This window comes from Eschrichtius robustus, chromosome 7 (genome assembly GCF_028021215.1).
Source record: "Eschrichtius robustus isolate mEscRob2 chromosome 7, mEscRob2.pri, whole genome shotgun sequence".
In the NCBI taxonomy this organism is placed as follows: Eukaryota; Metazoa; Chordata; class Mammalia; order Artiodactyla; family Eschrichtiidae; genus Eschrichtius; species Eschrichtius robustus.
Window position 1 is genome coordinate 125558656 of NC_090830.1, and position 25247 is coordinate 125583902.

At 42.6% G+C, this 25247-nt stretch overlaps 2 protein-coding genes across 2 annotated transcripts in view; one reads left to right on the forward strand and one right to left on the reverse strand.

Annotated features, from left to right (window-relative positions):
• The window catches only part of HSPA12A (heat shock protein family A (Hsp70) member 12A), a 168513-nt gene extending 152604 nt beyond the window's left edge, over positions 1–15909 (reverse strand). Inside the window, exons 1-2 of the mRNA XM_068548622.1 lie at positions 15838–15909; positions 2136–2223 (exon numbers count right to left, since the gene is read on the reverse strand). Coding sequence (XP_068404723.1) covers positions 2136–2223; positions 15838–15840 — 91 coding nt within the window. The 5' untranslated portion in view covers positions 15841–15909. The remainder of the gene's footprint in view (positions 1–2135; positions 2224–15837) is intronic.
• The window catches only part of ENO4 (enolase 4), a 31298-nt gene continuing 21860 nt past the window's right edge, over positions 15810–25247 (forward strand). Inside the window, exons 1-6 of the mRNA XM_068548625.1 lie at positions 15810–16003; positions 19444–19572; positions 20274–20464; positions 22434–22579; positions 24258–24427; positions 24523–24654. Coding sequence (XP_068404726.1) covers positions 15839–16003; positions 19444–19572; positions 20274–20464; positions 22434–22579; positions 24258–24427; positions 24523–24654 — 933 coding nt within the window. The 5' untranslated portion in view covers positions 15810–15838. The remainder of the gene's footprint in view (positions 16004–19443; positions 19573–20273; positions 20465–22433; positions 22580–24257; positions 24428–24522; positions 24655–25247) is intronic.

The following is a 25247-nucleotide window of genomic DNA, read 5'->3' on the forward strand; positions in this document are numbered from 1 at the left end:
TGTGTCTGTGTGCGTCTGTGTCTGTGTTTGTGAGAGTGTGTGTGTGTGTGTGTCTGTGTGTGTGTGTGTCTGTGTCTGTGTGTCTGTGTCTGTGTGCGTCTGTGTCTGTGTTTGTGAGAGTGTGTGTGTGTCTGCGTCTGTGTGTGTCTGTGTCTGTTTGTGAGAGTGTGTGTGTATGTCTGTGTGTGTGTGTGTGTCTGTGTGCGTCTGTGTCTGTGTTTGTAAGAGTGTGTGTGTGTCTGTGTCTGTGTCTGTTTGTGAGAGTGTGTGTGTGTGTCTGTGTGTGTGTGTCTGTGTCTGTGTGCGTGTGTGTCTGTGTTTGTGAGAGTGTGTGTCTGTGTCTGTGTCTGTGTGCGTGTGTGTCTGTGTTTGTGAGAGTGTGTGTGTGTGTGTGTGTGTCTGTGTCTGTGTGCGTGTGTGTCTGTGTTTGTGAGAGAGTGTGTGCGTGTGTGTGTGTGCATGCGTGCGTGCACGCTCCAGTGCTGGTAGGTTCAGTTCAGGCACAAATCAATCGGCGGTGCTGCCATCCCCGCAGGATCTGCCAGGGTGTCAAATCCAAATTCTAGGCACAGATGTCCTGTCACTGCCACAGGACTGCCTCTTTGTGTTATAGTTGCTGTAGCCTGGGGCGCCTGGGTCACCTGAGCACCAGCGGTACTTTGCTTGTTTTAAGTTGTTAAAAAAAAAAGGGAGACACAACACAAAAAATAAGATAATCATATCACCCCATCATGCTGTACTCCAACTTAGCATGATTTCATGGTCAACTGAGAAATTCAAAGAGTGCTGTAGAAACAATGAAAGTAAGCATGAGAAATAGGAGGATCTCTATCAATCACTCTTTGCTTCTCAGATGACTTTTCTCCTGAAAAATCGAACAATAAATTATTTATTGAGCACCTACTATGTGTCAGGTACTCTACATCCAATGGAACATGTTAGGATTTCTTTTCACTATTGTCTTTTCTTCGATATTGATCAGGACGCTTCAGCTGTTTTCTCCTCAAGCAATTTTATTATTATGAATGTCTTCAGGAGTTTAATGCTTTGATGGCTACGCATCTTTTTTGCTTTGTTTTGTTTTCTCCCTACCACTGTTTTTCACTTAAAACTTTTCTTTCCCTACCCTCTGATTTTTAGGGAGAAAAAAAAAATCTAGCATCTGGGGCCTGAGACCACTTGAAAAGTCTGGGCCAGGGATTGCTAATGACCTCCCAGAGATAACCCAAATTGCTGATTTAGCAAAGCCCATTCTTGACCTTGACATAAGACAAGACAGGCAAAGGGGAAGGACTTGGGAGGGAGCCCTGAAAGAAAAAGGATCATAGAATCCCTCAGATCTCGCCAGGCCCCCTCCCCCATTCAGCAAACACCTGGCTGAGTTGGAAAACATGACCGGCCCAACCTTCCTATTGGCACCAATTGAAGCTGTCAGCTCTCGGCTTGTCACCAGTTGCACTGGGAGGCCCTGGGCAGCCACAAGAGCCCTAATTAGGCAGAAATGACACTTCTACAACTGACCTGCCAGGACCTTTGGCAAACCATTTAACATCATTAGTTAACATTTTTTAAAAGTGTGAATGTAAATGAACAGCCAGTGGCTTTCAATGGAGTTTGTCGGTGGCATCTCCCCCCTCCCTGCTCACTCTTTCTCTTGTTACATGAATAGTCCGCTTGTTTTCTCCAGAATTGGAGGGAGGCGCTGGGGAAGAAGGAAGAAGAGGACCAGTCCTCTGAGAGGAGAGACATGTTAAAGCATAAACAAGCTCGTCGGAGGGGCGAGACCGTCTCCTCCAGATGCAGGGCCCCAGGGCCAGCGTGCGCCCAGCAGGTTAGACGGGTGCCAGGTCCCGCTCCACGAGCCGTCCTTGTGAGCGTGGACGGCGACCCTCCTGGGCTTTGGGTAGGTGGGAAATGACTTCATGACTTAAGGGCCTCTGCAATCCTCTTTCTCTCGCACCTCTTCCCACTCGTTGGAATTCTGAACAAGCAATTCTGAACAAGCGTAGGTTTAGCAAATACCTTACGTGCGCACAAATCTAAGCGTACCTAGTCCCTCTCTGAAAGGATGCCGTTCTAGGGGTGACTGCTTCCGACGACGGTTCGATACTTACACAAATTAGTTCATTTCCTACCTGATGCGGTTATTTCCCACCTTGAATCACACTTCACTTTGTTCTTTGCTGTGCACCCACAGAATCCGTACATGCCAACACTCTCCATCTGTAGGAGGGGGAAAGAATCACACTGTGAAAATGGCACTCTGTGCGCTTCCGTGCCGCTCTCAAGCCCTGTGCTCAGGGCGGTAGGCAGTCTGAGAGGCAGCACCAGGCAGAGGGGAAGCGAAGGTTTAGGGGGGCGGAGGCGCTGGTCCCTGCGGGCCTTTCACTTACCACCTAGTCCTTGTGGGGCCCTGGGCAAGGTGCTTTGCCCTGAGTCTCAGATGTTTTCATCTATAAGACAGAGATAATGCCTTACTGCTTCAAGCGAGAAAAAAAATAGATGGACATATGAGAACTGGGAAGTGGTGTGTAAAGGTAAGGAGCTGCCAAAATCGAGGGGCTATGCCAGGCTCTCATCTATCATCTATCTTGGAGATTTGACGTTGCGAATCTGTCCTCTTGACTCCCCAGGCACGCTCGACAAAGCCGCAGCACCACCAGCACATGCCGGGTCCCTCCCTGCCCCCCACCTCCACTCCGGCGGCTGCAAGCACTACACAGAAAAGTGCATGGGTGCAAAACAAATTCAGTTATAATAGCCCTTTAGGCTCTCTGCTGGATCCATAAACAGTACAAGAGGGGAAGCACGTCTTGTCCCTGTCTGAATTTCCGGGAGCCCTGAGGACAGTGGCGGGTACACAGAAGATGCACAATAACTGTTTACTGAGTTGAAATGCAGCGCCGTGTTTCCAGACCTGTGCTTACAGCAGCCGGGATGTGTGTGCTTTAGGAAAGCAGCACAAGATCCTGAGTGTGCAGGGCTTTACTTGTCCCTGAATTAAAGACGAGTAAAATCAAGCGGGCAGCGTGTGGTGGAGAATGCCTGTAAGTAGTCATGGGAGAGAAGCAAAAGAAAACAATCTTAGTTTGGGGCAGAAAGAGAGAGAAAATACGGGGAAATGTCCTTAATAACAGTAAATGGGAAAGGGAGAGCGCAGCTCATCGTGATGGAGCATTTAGTGCTTTTAAGCTAAATACCTCAGCATATTAAGCAAATAGAGAAAAGCCAGCTAGAAGATGTCAGCAAATTGAACCGACCAGCGCTCAGAAAGCCGGTAGGAGGTGTCTGGTGGTGACCCCTTTTCCCATCACGTGCCTGCTCCGCGCCCGGTAGTTTAGTGTTGCTTCTCCTCTCCAGCTGCGGAGCTTATTGAAAAGCTCTTGCTCCCTGCCTGGTTTTGGCACATTTTCTGCAGGTGCCTCCTACTGCGGCCACAATGGGCTGCTAGGGAGGTTTAGACCTGTCAACAGCGACAGGGGAGGGGGCGGCGGCGGTGGAGGGAGCGCAGCCATTGTCTTAAAGGGCCAGTGACATTCTGCGCCGCCGCGGAGCCCTCAGCACCGGCACCTGCTAATGAGATGAATCCTTTCTCCCGCTCTCTCTTTCTCTCTTTAATGATTTAACTTGATCGCTTTGGTTCCTTTCTGGAAGGGGAATTGCTCCATTGATCATATAAAGTAATTGCCTGTAAAACATTGCTCTGCTACTACTTCCCTGGCTGAAAACTACTACATTGCTCTGCTACTACTTCCCTGGCTGAAAATGTCACGGCAATTGAAAAGCTCTTAGCCCAGTTCAAGAATGAGGTTGCTCAAGAGAACCGTCTTTGCGTACGTCCGCAGGCACTTGCGTGTTCCGAAAGTTACAAGTTTTTGGTGTGACGGGTGGATTTTTACGACAGAGAATTTCCCTTCCTGTAGCGTAGGAATTCTCGCATAAGACTGTGGGAAACTACCCAAACTAAACTAAAAACAGCCTCAACCCGAAAATTAGATATATTCGTTCAGGCAAAGAGATTATTTTCTCAATCACCCATGGCTTTCTTTTCTCAGAAGCCATGAATTCCGGAGGGACGCCCATGAGGGTCAAGTTGATTGAGGAGAGCTTCCTCCCCTAGTTCCCATCACATAAGAAGACAGTATCTCTGTCTAGCAGGTAGCAGGGGCCTTGGATTTGGAAAGAGGAATCAATGCTCTAATTGTTTAAGAGTTGCTGATTTTTTCAGACCTGTCACTTGGCGGCAGCAGTGACACACCGTGGGAATGGGGACGGGGACCACACACTTAAGGAGTTTTCATAAATGTTAGTCATCACCATGCCAACGTGAGGGAGTAACTCACCTGGGGAAAAATTACTTTGTCTTAGGCATAAACCTGCCAGCCAAATAAACAGCGGTTAGTGATGGTTTCGTTTTCTTCTGACAGGTGAAAGCCTAAGTTTGTATTTGAATAAGAGAGAGAGGGAGTTTTGTTTTTTGTTTTTTTCAGTTTAATTGATGGGAAGCACCACTTGCTAAATGAGATGCTGCCTGCCGCATTACTAATTCGGGAACGAAGTCTCAGGTGAATCACCTTCCAACGGGATGAGCCATGAATATATTTTGTAGCCAATGAAGTAAGGGCAGAGACATGCTTGTTATTGTACTTCTTTCCAAAAGGCAAAAACATCTGCCTGCTTTCTTGACAAACAAGAGTATAGCGAACTCAGATATTAAAAGGCCATTTAAAACTATACCGCTGAAGAAGGCCACAGAACTTTTTACATCTAAACCCCCTGAAAGGTTGTGGTACAAGCTCCATAACTATAAACAGGTGCAACACTTTTTTTTCCTTGGAATTTAGGAATTTTGGATTTTAGATTTTTAAATCTTTTAATATTGTCAGAATATACATGATATTCAGTTAGGGCAATTACACATATTACACCAAAATACGCTGTATATAATAAAAGGTGTTTTTCCTTTATCTACCCATATAGTGAAGAAAATTTTTAAATTCTTTAAGTTTAAACCCATTAAATAAGTTGATTCCTGGATAAGAAGAATTACGTTCACAGTCCTTCACCAGCAACTGGAATTTATTTTTTCTATGTGCTTATTATAAGGGAAGGTCTTCTTTTTTTTTTTGGTCTGTAAAATGAGGGGGTGGAACTGAATGACCCCTAAAGTTCTGCCTGGCTCTATGATTTCCTTGTCTATAAAAATGACCCCTATCATGGCAAACAGAGAGATGAATGGTAAATATGAACACACAGTTATTTCTAGCAGCTTTGCCTATTAGATAGGCGGTCAAGACAGAGTAAAAGTGGGTTAAGTAAGCCCCTGAGGCCAAGACTAGGAGCGCCTGAACCATCAAGGCCAGACTCCCAGACCCGCTCGTAAAACCCTGTGCAGCAGGAGGACCGCGCTGGGAAGGTGGCGGTGGCGGTGGGGGGGGGGGGGGGGGCGGGAGGGTGGCCAGCCTGCGGCTGGTGCCCAGGCCCAGTGTCCTCCTCCTGAACCCCCAGAGTGACAGTATGCGTGGACAGTGTTAACACCGTTTCACCATATTTCTGGAGGAAGAAGAAAATCTGAAGAGGAGGAAAACAAACCAAAGGAGCACATCGTCAGAGAATGAGTGTCAAATCTGGCCGAAGCCCGGACTGGTTTCACTTTTGCATCCTCCTCTTTTCGTTTATTTGCACACGATGCAAGAGGTCTGAAAAGAATTCCAAAGTTCAGAGACAACAAAACGGGGCTGCACATCCTATTCCTCATGTAGGCCTTCGTAGCACATTTTAAACCACCTGACTTTACAAGGTAGAACTGAACCTTGGGTTATGTGTCTTTGAACTTCATACTAAACAGGGTTTGTCAAGATGTTGGGCGTGCGTTTAAAAAAAAAAAGATGCATTTTAAAATGCTGCATCATTCCTATGTCTATGCACATCTATTTGATGAAAGGTGCACGTAGTGATGAGAATTACACCCCGGGCTAATATTTGATTGTTCTGAAGGGTAAGAGCTAACATTCTTCATAATCAGATTCTCTAAATTTACTTATACAGTGAGAGCCACGGGCATCTCAACCTGAACCCTTTATTTACTCAGTGTTTACATTTGTTACACGACACAGATCTCATCCACTGAAAGTTAACATACAGAAATGTTGAGATCCTTTATACTTAAATAAAAAGTTAACGCCGGGCAGATGGGTAACAGTACCTATTGAAATCTTTATATTCCGTATGTAAGGTGTGCTTGCTTTCCATTTAGAAAAGAATGTCAATTTGAAACTTGCTTTATAGCTCCTGAATTAATATAGAACCACCAGCTAAGGGAAGAAAAAGATTTTACTATTTTATTCCTTGGTACAAGGCATGGGATCGTCTAAATGAACACTTTAGCTGCAGTTTTTTATGACTAAGTCAGGCATTACAGAAGCTATAAAACATTACACACATAGACTTCACTCCCCTCCCCCATGAAAAGCTTGAGTCTACTTTTTTCATGCCCTATAATGTCCTTAGAATTACATGCTGCAAAGTTTCCTTTCTTTCAAAAGTCAGAAAGCACTAAGTGTTCCCCTACTGTTTTATTCCAGTTTGTTTGATACAGGATCACAGCCCCTTTCCTCCAGTCATATCCTTTCAGAGCTATGGCTTATTTTAAAATATCCAACAACAGAAATAGACACACGTTAGTAATCAACACAAGTATGACTGACCCACAGGACTAGTTGTAGGATGCCTACCATTAAAAAAAAAAAAAAAAAAAACACTAAAATTTTACCTACACATTTTGTCAAAAACGGATGAGACAGGATGGCATGAAGTGTATAGTCCTAAAGTCTAAATTTGGAGAGGAAGGTGAGTCTCTCATAAACATAAACATCATATAGGCTGATCCAGATGTGGCAGCTGAGCCTTTACCCCAAAGGGTACAGGCGGGTGTGTGTCGTTCTCTGATCCACTAGCCAGGGTCTGGTCTTATGTCAAGTAGGGTAGTGCTTTTTATCTTAGCATTAGGGCTTGGAAAAGAGTGTGAAAAATTCGAGGCATCCCCTAGTGAGTCAGAATCGAACCCAGGCAACATACACAGGGGAAGGTTAAAAACAGTCATTGTCTTAGTTTAGAAAAAAACACACATGGTGATTCCTTCTGTTCTCACAGAACAAATAACACTTGGAGATAAAAAGTCTATTGCAAATATAAATTAAAAGAGAGCTTATAATTTTGAATTCTTCATTTTGATTGCATTTTTGGCTTTTGTAGATTTGTAATTATCTCAAAAAAAGACAACTAATTTTCCAACAATAGGTTTATGAGACATGTACAGAAAAATACAAATTGAACTTCTGTATATTTATATTTTTCTTGCAATGGTCTTAGTTAATTCAAAACTGCTCTATTTTTCAGTAAAATAACAAATGATACATAGGACAATATTCATTCTAAAGCTTATAAACTGATACACATTTTACTTATTTCAAATATCATACATTAAAAGTTATATTTTTGTTCTTACGCTGCAAAACATAGTCTTTGATTCTTACCCTACAAAAGACAGTCTTTGACTTTGTATTCTCAAAATCGGCGCAGAAACTTTATTTTTCCCTTATATCCTCTCAGTTTGGCTATAAAGAAATGAAAGCATTGATGATTAGGCAACCAAAGTTCAGGTCAGATCCACAAGTTAATAAAAATTCCAATAAGTGCTGGCATGGAATAATTTTACATCGAAAAGAAATCTGGTACTAGTTTTCCCAAACAGGGACTCCACTTTTAACATTTTAGAGGTAGAAAAATTGTTTAGAAGGTACAGACATCTACAGTTAACCAAGATGGCTCCTGCCTCGTGAGTTCATTTCACAATCTTCTCCATTTTCAAATACCCAAATAGGTTATACAAATATTGGGCCATGAACTTTGGGAAAGATGGTTCCTTAGAACAGCTCAGGGATATTTTAAATCACTCTGTTGGTCATAAATCAACTCATTTTTACAACAGTCTAACGGTAGCTATTGAACAAGTGCAGCTCCTTCCGGGAGCCGAGCCAGTTCTGACAAGGGTAGTGGGAGACAGTGGACCCCGGATTACCCACGATGCTGCCTTTGGCCGCATCTCCACAAACAAAAAGAAATGGAGACCAGAGGGCACCTGGATACTTCTATTCCAAACCTCACTTTTGCCTCAATTATTTATTTCAAATGGAAGTACCTTCACATATAATCATCCTAATACACATCAACTCTTTATTTCTGTCCGAGCGCTACCGTGTTAGATGCTCTTGCACGTTTCTTTTCCTTCCTGTCCCCAACTGTAGCACTTGAAATATAGTTACGCTGTAGCTAGAGCCGAAGGTAGGCATCATTAATAACGTATTAAAATTCTTTCCATTTTAGAAATAATATTTTAGTTTTTCACCTTACTATGTCTCTCCTTCAAGTATTAATGGAAACATTATTTGCTTTTCTGAAAAACCAATTCTGATCATTACTATTTTCCTTCTATGATATCCACCTAAGGTGTTGAATGCACAATCACAAAATGTAATAATTGTATTATTTAATTAAAAACAGGATCCATTACCCCTTGCTAATATACAACACAATTCCCTGTATTGTCTTAAACTGTACAGGAATTTAATCTAACACATTAGATCCACATTAAAGATTCATTCGCAAGTGTCACCTTAAATTATTTTGTAAGTACACAGTGATTCAATGATAAAAAAATTATATATGACTGTCATATAAGAAAGAGATGCAGTAAAATCAATATTGAGGAATTTGCCTAAAATTATTCACTAAAAACTCATGGAAATTTACTCCCCCAAATCATAGTTCTTCAAGAAGTAAGTCTCATCTGCATCTATGCCAGTATTTTTTTAAAATAGTCAAAGAATTAACTTCTCAAACACGACAAAAAAGGCGAATCAAGGAAGAAAAAGAGAAAACAACAACAAGAACAACAAACAATCCTACACTTTGCCAATAACCAATGTAAAGAGTCAAATCCTAAATTTTTGAAAACTGAATTTTTTAAATCTCCCAAATAATTTTTCAAAGGTTTAACAACACCATGAGATTCATGACCAGGCCTGCAGAAATCATCAGTTATAAAGGCATAGACAGTCTTTTGATTTTGCTAGTAAGAAATAGATAATTCCTCTTAAGCAGATTAAAGTACATTTTCTAGGAAGTAAAATCCCCTTCAATTAGGTTCTTAGGTTTAATTACAAAAGTCAAACGATTTATTAGCTCTCACTCAAGTGCAGCAACAAAACACGTAGGCCCACAGCTCTCAGGGACCAGGAAACAAACCAAATCAATATTTGCACCAGTAACAAGAGAGAATATTTTTAGCCATAATTTTAAAAAATATCTAACTGGTCCTCTTAGCTGGGATTCCTCTCTTCTTTGCTGCCCCCTATGTGGAAAATACATTTAACTTTCTTTATTCACAATAAATGCAATTACTACATTTATTTTACTACTTTTATATTAAGAAAAGTACAAATTAGGAAACCTGGCCTTTGTCGGATATTTTATATGTATTCATTTTGCCTTATGAACCCCGTAATTATGTCACAGAAATACTCTTAAGTTGTATCTATTTCTATAAAGTTAAAAATTGTCTATTTTAAAATGGCAAAATAGCTTGCTTAAAGAATTTCTTTTGCCTGATTTTTTTTCCTTTCCACTGTCTGAACTCGCTCGACTAATTGCCCTACTTCCAGTTTCACTCTGCCTATATATAAATCGTGTGTCTACACCCTGAAAAATACCAGTTAAACTGCCAGCAGCAACATCTCCAACAGTATCTTTTGGTCAGTGTCAAAGCCCTTTGAACAAATGACCGGAAGGCTGAATCTAAAACAGCCATTGACAGGATGCCAGTTTTGAACACTCACTTTACAACTATGACTCCAGCTTCCTGCTGCATTTGGGAAGCAAGACAGAAATAACACATCAACTTTATAATTTTGTGCAAATGGTAAACGTTTAAAGGTCACTAATATTGTTTTAAGGGGGGGTTCCCCTTATCATTTAATTCAATTCCATCTGAATTCCTGTACAAAGCTAAATGAAGGTTTTCAGACAAATACCGCCAAACTGCTAGAAAATGCTACATTTTCCTTTTCCTTAATTTACTTGGTAATAATGACATCATTAATAATGACTGTGCCTATGTGTTGGGCACAGCGGGAAGAAATTCACATGGATTTTTAAACTTAATTCATAGCAATCCTATGGAATTGAAAATACTAGTCAATGGGGAAATGGGCTCAGAGAGGTTAAGTAACTTGTACAAGGTCACACAGCTGGGAATTGGAAGAGCCAGGACTTGAATCCATGGGGTCTGATTCCAAGACCCAATACTTCTAGGCTTTCTCGGCAGGTAGCATCCATTATCAAACCATTCCTGGGTGAAGCCGTAGTCATTCTCTTTATGACATGACCCATGAAGAAATCTTTTAGAGCAGTGGTTCTCAACCTTGGCTGCACATTAATATCACATATTCAAAAGATACCCATGCTTGGGTCCCACCCCCCGAGATTCCATTTTAATAGGCCTGGGGTAGGGCCCAGGCAACAGCATTTTTCAATAATACTACAGCAGTGAATAAAATAGGTAATCCTTCTCTTTGTGGTGCTTAAATTCTAATGTGCTTAGATTCTAGTAGAATCTAGTAGAATCCCCAGGTGATTCTAATGTACAGCCCTGACTGAGAATCAGTGATCAAGAGATTAACACCATTTACCCAAGCTCCTCTCTCTAAGCTCTCAATGTGAGCAACTCAACTGGCTTCTTAGAGAGGATGGGCAAGAGTCTAGCAAAAGCTGACATGCGGCAGCAGAATCTGACTGAGTTCTAGATTTGAGAGGCAGTGGAGCACAGTGGGAAATGCGTGGGCAATGGAGTCAGCCAGACCTGGGTTCAAATTCCATCTCTACTATTTATTAACGGTGTAACCTTGGGCCAGTCACTTACCTTTTGTGACTGTTTTGCAGATTCAATGGGATGATACAAGGAAAGACCCAGGCATTTAAAAGGGCTCCATCAATTGTAGTTACTGCTGTGTTTTTTGTTGTTGTTAGTACTACTACAGTGGAAATGACTATTGACGGGGGGCATTAGTAATGAAAAAATCAAATTAGGAAAAACATTTTTTTATTAGTCAAATCATTCCTACTTTTATTACTTAGCATTTAATTTACAGCTATTTATGTTGCAATTAGCTTGGCAATCATATTTCTCATTCATGACAACTGGGTGAGGAAGGGTAACATTATTACTCCCATTTTTTAGATGAGGAAAAGGCAACATTTCCATCTATTCTGTCTCCAGTTTCTATGATTCTATGATTAAAGGCACCTGCAATCATGTTCATTAGTTCCCTATGAAAAATGATATTCAACACAGATGGCAAATGCAGGAAAGAAGAATTAACAAGCACTTGATAGCAACCCCAAAATAACATCTAAATAATCACTTCTGAACGTTAAAGTCATGGCAAACAAGTTCCAATTTATATAAAGGTGTTGGAAAGGATTAAGGAAAAATGAACAAATACATTTTTATTTATCCTCATTCATTTAGGAAATGTCTGACATAGCTTAGAAGCTCTTTTTGAAATGCAGACTGAAAAATGGTTAATTTCCTCTATGAAGGATCTTCAATTAGCAGATAGGAATAGACTAACATGTCCTGATATTTATCTTGAATCAGAGCTACAAAGTAGGAGAGATCTGAGATGGAGAGCCAGTTCAGGGCTTCTCAATCAAGGTCCCTGAGAAGCCCATAGACGTGGGCAAGTGGCCTACAATTCCGAACGTACACCAAACACACCCAGGACACTGAAGAATGGCTTGCCTTAAATGTATTTTTGTCACATGTACAGAATTCCCATGAATGAAATACAAATGCCTCTAGAGGGACCACTGAATTCAGTCACTATATATAACAACTATTACATGGGCTGTGGTGGAGGAGGGGGGTGTCTCAATCTTTTGTTGTTGTTTAAAAGGAGTCTTCATAATGAAAAAGGCTGGGAAACCTGTTTCCTAACACTGATCTAGTCCAACCCTCTCATTTTATCCATGAGGTCCCAGAAGATCTTGGGGACAGCTGGGACTCCAATCTAAGTTTTCTAATTCCCAGACAAATGGTCCTTGTCCCACACCATACATGCCTTCCAATGCGGCAACCCCATTCTCTTTCTAAAGGAGGAGAGTATAGTCCTACCCTCTCTCCCTGGATATGTTCCAGAATTTTCTATATCTCCTGAGCCTTTCCTTCCCTTCATTTCCCTCCCCTCATGAACTCCCCAGTTTACACCTTTAGGGTGAGCAGCACTCAGTCCCTTTCAAGCTCTGATACTCTGTATGTACCCTTGGACATTTAGTCTCCATATGAAATGGAAATATAGTCACCAAGGTACTGAAACAAGGAGGGTGTTAAGTATATAAAATATGCATATGCATAAATGTATTTTACATCCCAAACCCTAGTACTTCTAATATCTATGGAAAAGAAGAAAATTGGAATATTCATGAAAAATAATTTTATTTACTCTGGATCTGTCAACACCAATAGGCCATTAAACCCCTAGCACACCGACTTTTCAAAATGCTTTCACGTCTATTATTATTATTTCAGTTTATTGTCCCAATGGTTCACTAGGATGTAAGAGCTACTGAAGTGCCAATAGAACTTAAGTGCCACAAAGAGAAGAAATGTTATCCATTTTATTCACTGCTTTTCCCCCAGGGCCTAGAACAGTGCCTGAGGCATGGTAAGCATTCAATAAATATTGGTTGATCGAGTGACTGACAGAAGTAAACAGGGAGGGTAGGTTTATTTATTTATTTAGCCTTCATAACGTTTTATTTTTATTTGAGAAGATGGAATGATCCATAAGGGAAGAACTGAGTTCCTAAAAATCTCTTTTCAGTCTTCAATCCTCCTATAACATTTGACTTAATATCCTTCCCTCAAATATTTTTTCCCTCAAATATTTTTAATGTAATTCTTCAAAGTTATATAAGTAATACACTCATTTCAGGAAAATCAGATACCACTAATATATAAAAAGAGGAAAATAAAAGATCCCATCACCTAATGATGACACAATTAACATGCAAATGTATATCTTTTTAGACTTTATTCCATGCATGTGTACACACACAGACACACACATCTGACAAAGTCCCCAAACTCTCTGCCCTAGATTCTGGGCTGTGGATTTTTTTTCTTTTTTCTCTAAGTCCTTTTTGTTTGTCCCCCCTGTGTCCTAAATAAATTTGTTCCCCAATATTTAGGTCCTGAGTTTAAGAGGATTGGCTTCCCTTTTCCCTCCAGAGGATTCATCTAGTCTTATTCAACTTTAAATTCTTTATGGATGTCTTATATCTGTGTCTTCAGTCCTCCCGTTCCTCTGGGATACCTCAAGCTTCACACATCTACAACCAAATGTACCACATTTCCTCCATCAAAACCAGGTCACTCTCTCACTTACTGCATTTCTGTTAACTGAGACAGAATTCTACGAGTTACCCTCCATGGAGTCATCGTTGGTTCCCCAGCCCCACATCCAATCACTCAAAGTGATTTTCATCCTTCCATCCTGTCTCATCCTTCTCTTCCCATTGCTACCATTACTGTTTAGGCTCTTACGTCTATATTATTTTTTTGCATAACCAAACACCCACCAAGCCTACCTACTGCGGCCAGTTAACCTCCTCCAACACTCAGGAGGCTTCCGTCTTGCCTATCCTATATTCAGAAGTTCAGGGGTGCTCCCCACTCTTACAGAATGGTATTCCAGTTCCTTCACAATCTCACCTCAGACTACTTTTCCAGCCTTATTTCTCATTGTTCCTGAAAACAAAGGCTTTGCTCAAACCAGCCTGGGGTACTCATTATTCACAAAATATCTGACTGTGAGTTAAGTGTTTATTATGTGTAAAGTCCATCCATTCATTCAACAAACATTTACGGAATATCTATTCTGTCAGGTAATGTACTGATGCTGGGGACGCAACGGTGAACCAGACAGATCAAGTCCCTGTCCTTAAGGAATTTAGAGGCCAGTGGGTTATAGAGGGGAGACTGAGACATGATGGTCCCAGCCCAGGATGCTTCCAATTTTCCATTAAAGCATCAAATGGATCAAGACATCCCTAAACGCTGAATTTTGCGGCTGCAGCTGCAAATGGGAAAGGAGTTCAGAAGAAAGGAAAGGCTGGCCACAGTGTGAGCTGGAGTGTGGAGCGTGGCTTCTTTGAAGATATGGGAGTCAAGAGGCATAAAAGGATGGAAAGGATGGACGTGTGAGAGAAGGGGGTGCCTTCCATTTAAAGGGATATGAGGAAAGGCATGTGGTGGGATGGAACCAGCAGCAACAGCGCCGGCTTATCCTGAATAAACGTCCATTCAACCCCTGTTCAGCAGAGCACAAGCTCTGTCCCTGCAGCGAGGCTGAGGGGCAGTCTCTGCTGTACATGTGAGGATGACTCAGACTTGGCTCCTGTCACGGAGGGATTTCCATCTAGCAAGGATAAGGTAGATCCACGATGATCTATCACACCCCAGAAAATTCCACTGTTCCATTAGAGAACTGGAAAAAACACCGAGGGAGTTCAGAAGGAGGTGCCTGTCTGGGTTCTTACAGCACTATTTACAGAATCACATTATTTGTATGCATCTGCCTGCCTCTATTGAAAGTAACTATCTTGTTTCAAAGTGTCTTCTCACTCACTTTCTCATTTTACTCTGACTTGTGAAGTAGGCAGAGCAGTTAAGATTGTTTTCCAGATGAGCAAAAGTGCAACATGAACGTTTTACATGGTCTGCCTTAGGTCACGCGCACCAACAGGCAAGAGTGGAACAAGAACACCTTGTCCATCTCAGCCCTTTCCTGCAGCACCAGTATCTAGAGCAGAGGGCGCGCATTAAGAAGTTGTATAATTGCACGGGACACCTGGCAAGTGTAATAAAGCCAAGCAGGCAGTTTAGATTTAAAAGGGTAGGACGCAGGCAGCCTCTGAAGGTTCTGAAGAGAGAACATGATCCAATGACATTCCTCCATTCCTGCTTCTCCTCCTCAAGTCTTGTCTGTAACACCCCACCCTAGGCCTGTCCTTAAGGTTCATCCCAAATTTTTTCGGCCCAGTTTTTCTCCTTCTACGGAAAAATTTCACCCCACTAGTCCCACTCATCTCCCAGGGGAGGGCGCGTGGCCGTTCTCTCCTGGACCTCACGGTACGCCCAGCCAGCACACCGCTCTGCTCAGGGCTGGTTAGTATCTGCGGAATGACTGAATTCCTGGGTCCTCCACAGCTTAGTAAGGGTACCCAGAGTTCTTACAACCCTCCCCCCGAGAGGGGGCCGGCACAGGCCGCCGCCCGGGGGAGCTCCCCGACCGCGAGGAACGAGGGGGTGGCTGGGGAAAGCCCGATGGCCTGAGTCCCAGGGCCACCGGGAACCGGCGTCACCCGAGGTTCGAGTCCCCAGCTGGAAGCCGGGGCTAACCCTCTCACGCCTCCGCAAAAAGCGCTTCATGAGAGCGTTAACTATCTTCCCATCTGAAAACCTTCGGGAAAGAGTGGAAAACGACGCCGGGAAGGAGCCGGTCTCAAGAGTCAATGAACCCAACCCCGTGGGCCAAACCCTCAGGGAGAGGGAGGGGGAGGAGGGCGAAGTAGCCATTCGCTACTCCGGCTGCGAGAAGAACCAGAGGCTGGAAGCGTCGCGAGATCTGGGGTCGGGATCTCGCTGCGTTGCCTAGCGACTGGGAGGACGCTCGCGGGCCCCCCAGCTAACCCCCGCAGTAGCCTTAAATCTCCTACCATGGGGGAAGAAGGCGGCGGCCGCAGCTGTGGGACCACTAGGGACCTGCAGAAGCTGAAGCAGCAGGCGATGGAGTACTACCGGGAGAACGACGTTCCGCGCAGGCTGGAAGAGCTGCTCAACTCCACCTTCTACCTCCAGCCTGCCGACGTCTACGGGCACCTGGTAGGGACCTGGGACAAGAACCCTCTCCTCTCCAGCCCCTCTCCCCACGCCCCGCGCTGCGGCAACGCCGTGCGCCTGCGCCACAGAGTCGCGCACGCGCGCCGCCGCCGCGGGGTCGAAGACAGTAGTTGCGCGGAGCCGCGACCCTGAAGGGATGAAGCAGGGCGGAAGTCTGGGTGAAGGAGTCCCGAGAGAGAAAGTGGTGGACTGGAAGCTGCTAGAGCAATGAGGACTCTAGGCGACAGCTCAGGACCTGGCAGGCATCCTCGCTACCTCTGCGCGGGCCTGCCACGGCTGCCAGTTGACTTTTTAATCACAGACCTTAATACCTCGTAGCTCAGTTTACCAATCTTCAGCGGCCTCCTTTTGACCACGGGACGAACACCTTGGTATTCGCTACAGCTTAGCCTCAGCCTACCCCGGGGCCTCATACCCAGCAGGCCCCATCGCTGCCAGGTTTCAGTCGATTTCAAACGTCCGCTCCTTGGCTTGTGCGCCCTTCCCTTCCTGGATGCCCGTCCCACCTGACCAGCTCGCACCTAGACTTAAAATTTAGATCAGAGTCTTGCCCACTTCGCCCAGGACTAATCGTCCTTCAGCGTCCTTGTAGTGTCCCCTGCATGTACTGAAACCCTCCCTGGGCAGCTTGTGAGCTCCTGTGGAGAGTGGGGGCCTTTTCATATACCCCTCCTAAGCTCTGTGCCCAGCGCACCATCTGGCACATATCTTAGCCTTAAGCAGTGGGCAGTTGAAACAAAGGCAAGCGTTTTCTCACTTCCAGATCCATAAGTACTAACCAACACCCACCTTCTGGAAGGCATCATGGTTGGGACTGGTAGGAATTTGCACTATGGTGAGGCAATATGACAACACCAAGCAGAGTATTTAAATGCTGTGAAGAAGCATGATGTGTTTACAGGGTTCAAAACCACATCTTGTAGATGCAGTTAATATAGGGGATGTTCCACGAATGTTTATTTTTCTCGGTCCTGGCCTATACATCAAACTGGGGGAGGGGCGAGGGGGGGAGGTGTTTATTGATGCACCCTGTGCTATGTGCTTTATGTGATATCACTTCATCCTTAGGACCACGGTGAGGTAAACATTATGATTCCTGTTTTACAAATAACGAACTGTGGCCCAGTGAATTTAAATGATTTTCCCAAGGGACACAGTGAATGACAGTGAGAAATCAAACCCGGTCTGTGTCCCTAGTACCTAGCAGAGTGCGTGGTACATAGTGGACAGTCAAGAACTATTTGTGGGATGAATGAGGGAATGCAACTCCCAATTCCATTATCTTTCCACTGTCTCTTGCTAGAGGAATTCTTGAAAGTTAACGACTTCCTCATTTTACAAAGACACCAAGCCCTTGTCTCACAGCTACTTAGTGAAAAAGGTAAGACTGGAAACTTGGACTCTTGTCCCCAGTGTAATGCTCCTCCCAGCCTATTAGGGAGCCAGGTCTTTGGTTTGCACAGCTCTCTGGGAGTTTATACCTCGGTTAGGGACAAAAGCCACCGATACATAAGATAACTGGAGTAATAGATAGGGTGATATAGGATTGTGTGCTAGACTGAGGAATAGATCACTGTGTGCCTGTTATAGGAATTCAGGGGTGGGGAAGATCCCTGTGGGCTGTAGCATCTGAGAGTTTTGGCTTGGGCTTTGAAGGATGTTCAGGAATTGGATTGGCATAAAGGCAACCTCCTTTTCATTTTCCCAGTCACTGCCGCGGTTTTGGCCATCCTTATTCTCACCTAGTCTCCCCCTCTGTCAAGTCCATCCCGCATAGTGCTGCCAGAGCAATGTTCCTAGTCCCAAATCTGACCATCATTCTTTTGCTCAGAAACTTCCTGTGGTTCCCCCTTGCATGCTGAGTAAGATCAAACACGCTCCAGTGTGTGACTCACAGTGCTCGCCCCGCTACCTCGGTAACAGGCTCCACTCCCCTGCCCCTCCCCCACCGCTCCTCCGCACAGGCGCACTGACTTTCCCCTACAGCGTGAAGTTTCCCAATTCCCTCCCCTTCACTTATCCTATTCCCTCTACCTGAAGTACCTGCCCGCAGTTTCTCCCTCTTGTCTGCCTGTTGAAATACTACACGACCACCAGTGTCCAGCTCAAATGCCATTTCTTCTATGCTTCTCTTACATATTAGAGAAATTCAGGGATGGGAAAGATCCCTGCGGGCAACAGCAATATTATTTACTATTGCATAAAACTTATAATTGAGAGTTTGAGAATTTAATGACATAGTGTATACAAATGTGCCCAAGGTTGTGTCTGACATTTATGAATTTATACAAGATTTAATTTATGGAATACTAAATATGCCACGCATTGTGGTATGTGATACAGTGATAAACAAGACAAAGTCACTCCTTCAAGGTACATCCTAAGCATTTTTTTAAAAGTTAGTTCCATTCTCCTCCTAACACAATATGTGGTACACTGTAGGTGCTCATTGCTTGTTGAATTGAACTCACAAGGTATAAGCTAGATCGTATTTTTCTTCTCCCGATTCTATCTAACTTCATTTAGGTACTTACTCTGTAACATACAAACCATCATCCTTCAAATGCATGGATAGCTTGAAAATTGGCTTTTGCTTTAGTTCTGTTGGCCACCACCTTGGTGCTGGCACATTGCTGATGGGCGTTAATGACCTGTTATGTAGGTTGAGGTCACTGGAATTTGAAGTGAAAGATAAGAGGCCTGGTCTGCTAAATGAAAATGAAGAGTGAATACTGTCTGGTGATAAAGGGGGTGAGGAGGGTGGGCCCTCACTCGCCCCTCTTCCTTCTCTCCCAGCTTCCGCCCCTCTGCGTAGGGACACAGTACTGAATCTTTTTACTCAGGCTCCTGAGTGGACTTTCTCCCTCAGCTTCATTCTCTTTCTTCTGTCTCTTTCTTGGATCACTTCCAAATGACTTCTGCTCTTCCACATCAATGAAACTGCTGTTACTAAGGTTCTCAAAATCCTCTTTGAACATGTAGTTCTACGCATGATCTGATGGTAAGTGAAATACAGCCTCTGCGTAAGTCTTCACCATTAAAATATCCAGTGCCTTGCTGGGAGGAATGAAAATAGACACACTTAAGGTTTTTTAGGTTTGAATGCATCACAGTATTCTAGAGACCAATTGACTTCGGTATCTTGGACAGAAGGATAGGTTAGGCCCCACTAAAGAGTGACACGAGACCTTTAAATAAAGACATGTTTGCGAGTTTCTGCTGAGAGTTCAAAAAGCAAACTGCCCCACGTACCAGAAGCTAAATCCAATCTCTGAACGTTCCCGCAGAGCTGCTAGACTAATTCCAGAACGAGGAGGACATTCAAGGAGAGGTTTAGTAGAAACTAGAGTAAATGTGAATGACCTTTTAAAGATTAATTAGATGTGGTATTGTGATTTTTGTTTTTTTTGTGTGTGTTGAAGGCAAACTGCTTTTCTAAACTTGCAAAGCCTCCCACCATATGCAAAGTCGTGGGGAAAAATGTGCTGGATGGACTGGGGCTTCCAACACTGCAAGTGGAAATATTCTGCACCGTTCAAAATTTTCCCAAGGTAGGAGGCAGCTTCAATGTGTTTTTCACTATGTCCTGGCTCCACTGCATTTATTAGCATGTATTGTCTAAATTGTGGAAAATTAACGTTTTGAAATTCAGTGTGTGCAAAATACACACACTATTTGTAGGTAATTATGAACACAAAGCGTGAATCATACAGTCTTCCATGATGGTTTATTAGGTTACGTGTACTATTGGTACAGACATGACTTGCTAACCTGAAGATGATCCAAGATGAAGAAAGGAAATGGGGCAAAAATAGTTTAAAAAACTCTAACATTATTAATGTCATGAGTTCTATAAATCTGCAGATAGGCTTATAGATTCATATGTTTATATGTAGATTTATAGATATATAGACCGATCTACATAAAGAAAAATTCATTGTCATAAATAAAAATAATTATGATTAAATTTGTCTCCTTTTAGCTATTTTTTAGAGAGGTAGTGATAAAAATGAAGTTCAATGTAGGGTTTTTAGAAGGGTATTTTAACAAGGTAATAATTTTAAACGTTCCTTCAAGTTGGGTTCCATCGTGTTTCAATAGCTATAAAAATATCTCAAAGAAAATTATAGATTCTCATTTTCTCTTTGAAATTGGTGATAAAAGATCATGTACCTTAAAAGCTAGATACATTCAATTTCCTATTTCCTATGAAAGGTAGGGAAAATGTAGAACACGTTTATATTGTTTTCAGAATATATGTTCTGTGGTGATCTCAACTCACTTCGAAGTCCACGAGAACGCTTTACCCGAGCTAGTTGAAGCAGAGGAATTAGAAAGGTCGGATGCCGTCAGCACTGCGGTGCGGTGGGTCAATGAAACCATCACCGAGGAGCTTCAGGGCTTAGCTCCTTCTAACCAGGCTGAGGTGGATCAGGTGCTCAGGTAAATTTCACACTTTGAAATGTAAGTGTCCAGTATAACTATGTACCCCTTTTCTTTCCATTTCACCTGCCAATGAAATGGGTCTGTCACATCTACAATCAGGAAGTCAATTAAGAAGCATATGCTAAAGCAGCAAAATTTAGCATAAAATGTTGTTTTTCTTCTGAAAACCCTGTTATTAAAATTTTACTTTGTAAGCCTACATAAGGCCTTTTGGCCTCTTTTATGCATAGAGCTTTCCTAGGATTCAGTGAAAAGTTTCTCAGGAAAAGGATTAAGAATCCAGACGTCCTCCTTTCCCCCTCCCCACCTCCTCACATGCCCCCCTCATCCATGAGCCTCTCTTATCCTTTTATATACCCCAGTGGGTGATGCTTATGTTCTGACCTCCAGACACAACCAAGTCTTGCAGGTCTTGCCCATAGGTTGACTCTAAAATGTGAAAACCAAGGAACTGTTTACTAGGGCTATGTGAGCACTGTTCAATGCCTAACCAAGTGTGGGTTAGCATTACTTTTCCTTTTGTGTGGGTCCAATGCCACAACCCTCTTGGCCAAAGAAGGGTCAACTGGATTCTCTTTCTCTAAGCTTCATCACTTGCTTAATTGTGCATAACTTCACATTTTAGTTTGCCTCAGAGTTGGATCATGACCTTATAAAAAACTTGTTTGAATAGTTTTTGGTTGTCTTACAGTTTTTGAATGCTATTCCACTTAGTCCTTTGTGTGTGTGTGTTATTTGCTATTTTTTTTTTTAGGCAATCTTTTTTTTTTTGAATTTTATTTATTTTTTTATACAGTAGGTTCTTATTAGTTATCTATTTTATACATATTAGTGTATACATGTCAATCCCAATCTCCCAATTCATCACACCACCCGCCCCCCGCTACTTTCCCCCCTTGGTGTCCATACGTTTGTTCTCTACATCTGTGTCTCTATTTCTGCCCTGCAAACCGGTTCATCTGTACCATTTTTCTAGGGTGTTATTTGCTATTAACACATCCTTATTTTTTCCCAAGCTCTCAGTCATACCTTCTATTCTGTTACATTCCTTTTTTCCTGGAGTTTTTCCTCCCAAATCTCCCATCTTGACTGGTTCTTCTTTAGGCCTACTACAGAGATGCCATAAGACATCCCTTCATTGTTCTCCTGTTTCCTGGATCCCATATCATCCTCTTTCTTAAATTGCTGGATTCCAACCTTTAAAAGTAAGGATGAGAAAAGGGTATTTGGGATGTACATTTTTTGAGTTCTTACATGTGTGGAAATGTCAGTACTTTCCCTTTGTGGTTTACAGTTTAGCTGAGTATAGAATTCTCATTTGAAATCAATTTCTCTCAGTACTTTAAAGGCACTGCCCCATTGGCATCTGATGCAAATCTGATTCCCATGTCTTTTTTTTGGGGGGGGGGCTTATTATTGTCTTGTCTGTGGACGCTTTTAGCCTCTTTTTATTCCGGGGAGCTGATATTTTACATAGATGCACCTAAGCTGGATTTCCCAACAGTTTTCTTAACTGTTCATTTTAAGCACCCACCTCAAAAAAAAAAAAAAGAAAGAAAAGAGAAAGAAAGAAAGAAAAGGAAGTCCTGCATATAGTGCTATATATTTCACTGTCTATTCTTGCCTCATTTTTAGTCTGATGGTCATTTATTCAATAGCCCTTAATCAAATTATATCTTCAAATTTTACTTTGAAAAATAACAAACAGGGCTCAGATAATTTTAAAAATGAGCACCTAAAATCTTTAAACATTTATTTCCAGGCCAAAATGATTTTCAGTTCTTGAACATAGTTTTATAACAGCATCATTTTTAAGCCTTGGAAATTGAAGCTGATTTGTTCTTAGGTAGCTTAAAAAGCAGAGTTAACTATTGAAACATTTTGGGGTCAGCACTAAAACATGACCAAAATTACGAGTGATATTTCTCAATATCTCATTGTAAAGCCATACTTTCTTACCATTAAGGACATTCTTTGAAAGTAAAGTACAAGAAGATAAGGAGAGAAAAGAATTGAAAAAGAGCCTGGAAGACTCCACAGTGCCTACACCTTCACCTCTAACACCACCACCGCCTCCTCCACCTCCAGCCAAAAAAAAAGGACAAAAGCAAGGTCGGTGGCTTATCATCCTGCAGAACCATTAGTAACAAACGTGGAGGAAGAAAGGCTGAAACTTGGACAGCCTTTCCAAGTTCAAATCTCTCTGCTGCAGACCTAGGTTGGAGTCCCACCAGGTACCATCCATCCTCCACGCCACTTCCTTGCTTAAAGCTACTGTGTGAGGTGGGCACGGTTTTCCCCCACCCCACCCTCCATTTTTATTTGTAAGATAAAAATATTTCTTACCCAGAGGTGAACACTTAGTAAACAGAGTGCACTGAACAGTGGCAATGCCCAAGGCAGGGAAGGGGAGGGTGGCATGGAGACCTTTCACTGCTCCTCAAAAAGCCACTCCATATTTTAAAGATTAATGATATCCTTTGATATGGATGACCAACATTTCCTCAGTCATAGGTAATATATTAATGAAACTTATCTTTGGAAGACCTTGCTATTTTAAGACAAATAATCTTAAAGTTATCGTGGCCCTTTGTTCCATGCCTTCCAACATATGGCTAACCTCAGCTCCTCCAGTATGTTAATTCTGGAGCTGCTGCTAGAGCTGTTGTAACAGTGATTTGTGTGTCTGTCCAACTACAACGTGCTCCTGGAGGACATGAGTCATGCCTCATTCAATTTAGCACTGCCAGCGCCTAGCACAATGCCGGGAACAAACTAAACACCAGATAAGTGTGGGTTCCATTAAATAAGAAAGCACAAGAAGCAGGGACCAAAGAGATCGTGAAGCCAAGGTCTCTTATTTCATAGATTTAGATACTGAGGCCCAGAGAGGGGAGGAGAGTTGCCCAAGGCAGAAGAATCCTGTTAGACCAATCTTCTCCTGGAGGGTGGGGATGACCACTACCGAATCATAGGTAGAGACGGCCAATAGGTGTTCATTTGGTGGTTTCTTTTGACTGATAGAACTTGGAACGTAAGAAGGGAAGAAGTAGGAGGGGACAGTAATTTGCTAAACATTTAATATGTGCTTGGTGCTCACACATCTTACTCCACTTGTTTTACCTACCTGACTCAGGTCAGTAGCTGTGAGGAAGGAGAGGACAGGAGGAAAACTAGAGATTTATTACGGACACTGTGGTACCTGATCAGACGGGGTGGCTGAGAATATGTGAGAGTGAAAGATGGGTGAGGATTCTGGGTGGATGGTTAGATCTGGAAGGAAGTGCTCATAGAAAAGGGCATCCGTTTGGGGTGGGCAAGCAAGATAAGTAGTTAGATATTCACATGAGATATTCAACACGAAGCTGGGTATGCAAGAGCGATGGTGGGACATAGGAAAACAAAGGGTTTGGAATTCAAAGACTGTCCAAATCCTCTCTCTATTCACTTTCTGTTAGGTATTGGGCAAGTCTTTGAACCTAAGCCCCCGTTTAGGTGAGATAACAATATCTGCCCCACATGACTGTTGAAGGATTTAATACTGAATGTTCTAAAATTTCTTAGGCAAAATCCATGGCTAAGGATTATTTGAGCATTAGGGAGTAGTAAGTGACATCAGACAGAAACTTCTCAGGGGTTGAAGTGGTGAATATTTTCTTGCCAGCCTCAGCTTTCAACCTTTCTTTACGCTGGGCCTTCACATCTATAAGTAAAGCATTAAAAAAATATATAGTTTTATCATAGTCAAACTTTCTAGAAAGCAATCTTTTATCAATATTTTTTTCTTCAGGGAGGAAGGATACTCTTACAGAAAAACCAATTATACCCCCAGAACCTGTTGAACCCATACTCTGTGGCAGCATGGCCATAGGAGCTGTGTCACTGGCTGTTGCCAAAACCAGTGCCGTGCTGGGCAATAATCCTCTATACTTAAATATTGCACTGCTGAAGCACCACCAGGTTAGTACCCATTACGTTCCTTTACAAGGACCCATGAGTATCTCAAGATGAATGAACCATGTTTCTCATTTCCCCTTACTTTTCCCCTTTTTCAGGATCAGCCAGCAAAGCTAACTATACCTCTCCTGATGGTATCTCTGGTCAGCTGCGGGAAGTCATCACCTGGCAAGCTGAATTTAATGAAAGAAGTGATTTGTATACCCCATCCTGGATTAACAGCTAAACAAGTACCTTACATTATCTCAAACTACCTTTTCTTAACAAACAAAAAACCTTCATCATCAATGAGTTTTTAGTGTATGTTCCTAAGGCTTATGACACCAAGGGAATAGGAATTAAATATAAAATGAGAAAAAAAAATTCAGGAAATTAGGGAAGTGGGACGAAAACAAGACCTCAAACGAAAGGGAACCAAATTTAGACCACCTTGGATCTCCAGCTCATCACAACAGTGACTCATGCTAGTGGCTGACAGAGAAGCCACGGGCGAGTGACTTTGCAGGCCTTGATAGTGCTGGAAGGATATTCTTTGGGGCAACTGAGATTTTTTAATTTACTAGTCTGTGCACTATGGCTGCAACAAGAGGAAGGTGGCACTTTCATAGCAGCCCTTCTGTTAAGTAGGAACTGCAGGGCCTAGCAGATTGCCTGGCACGTAAGAGAGGTTTAGTGCATGTTTATGGAATATGGAATGAAGGAATCCTAAGTGGCATCTTTACTACTCAGAGGTTTGTTAGTGTCTCATTGTTCTTCAGTGGCATGAATGAGTCAATATGCCTTTTTAAATCTTCATGAATTATTCTACCAATTAGGCATTCGG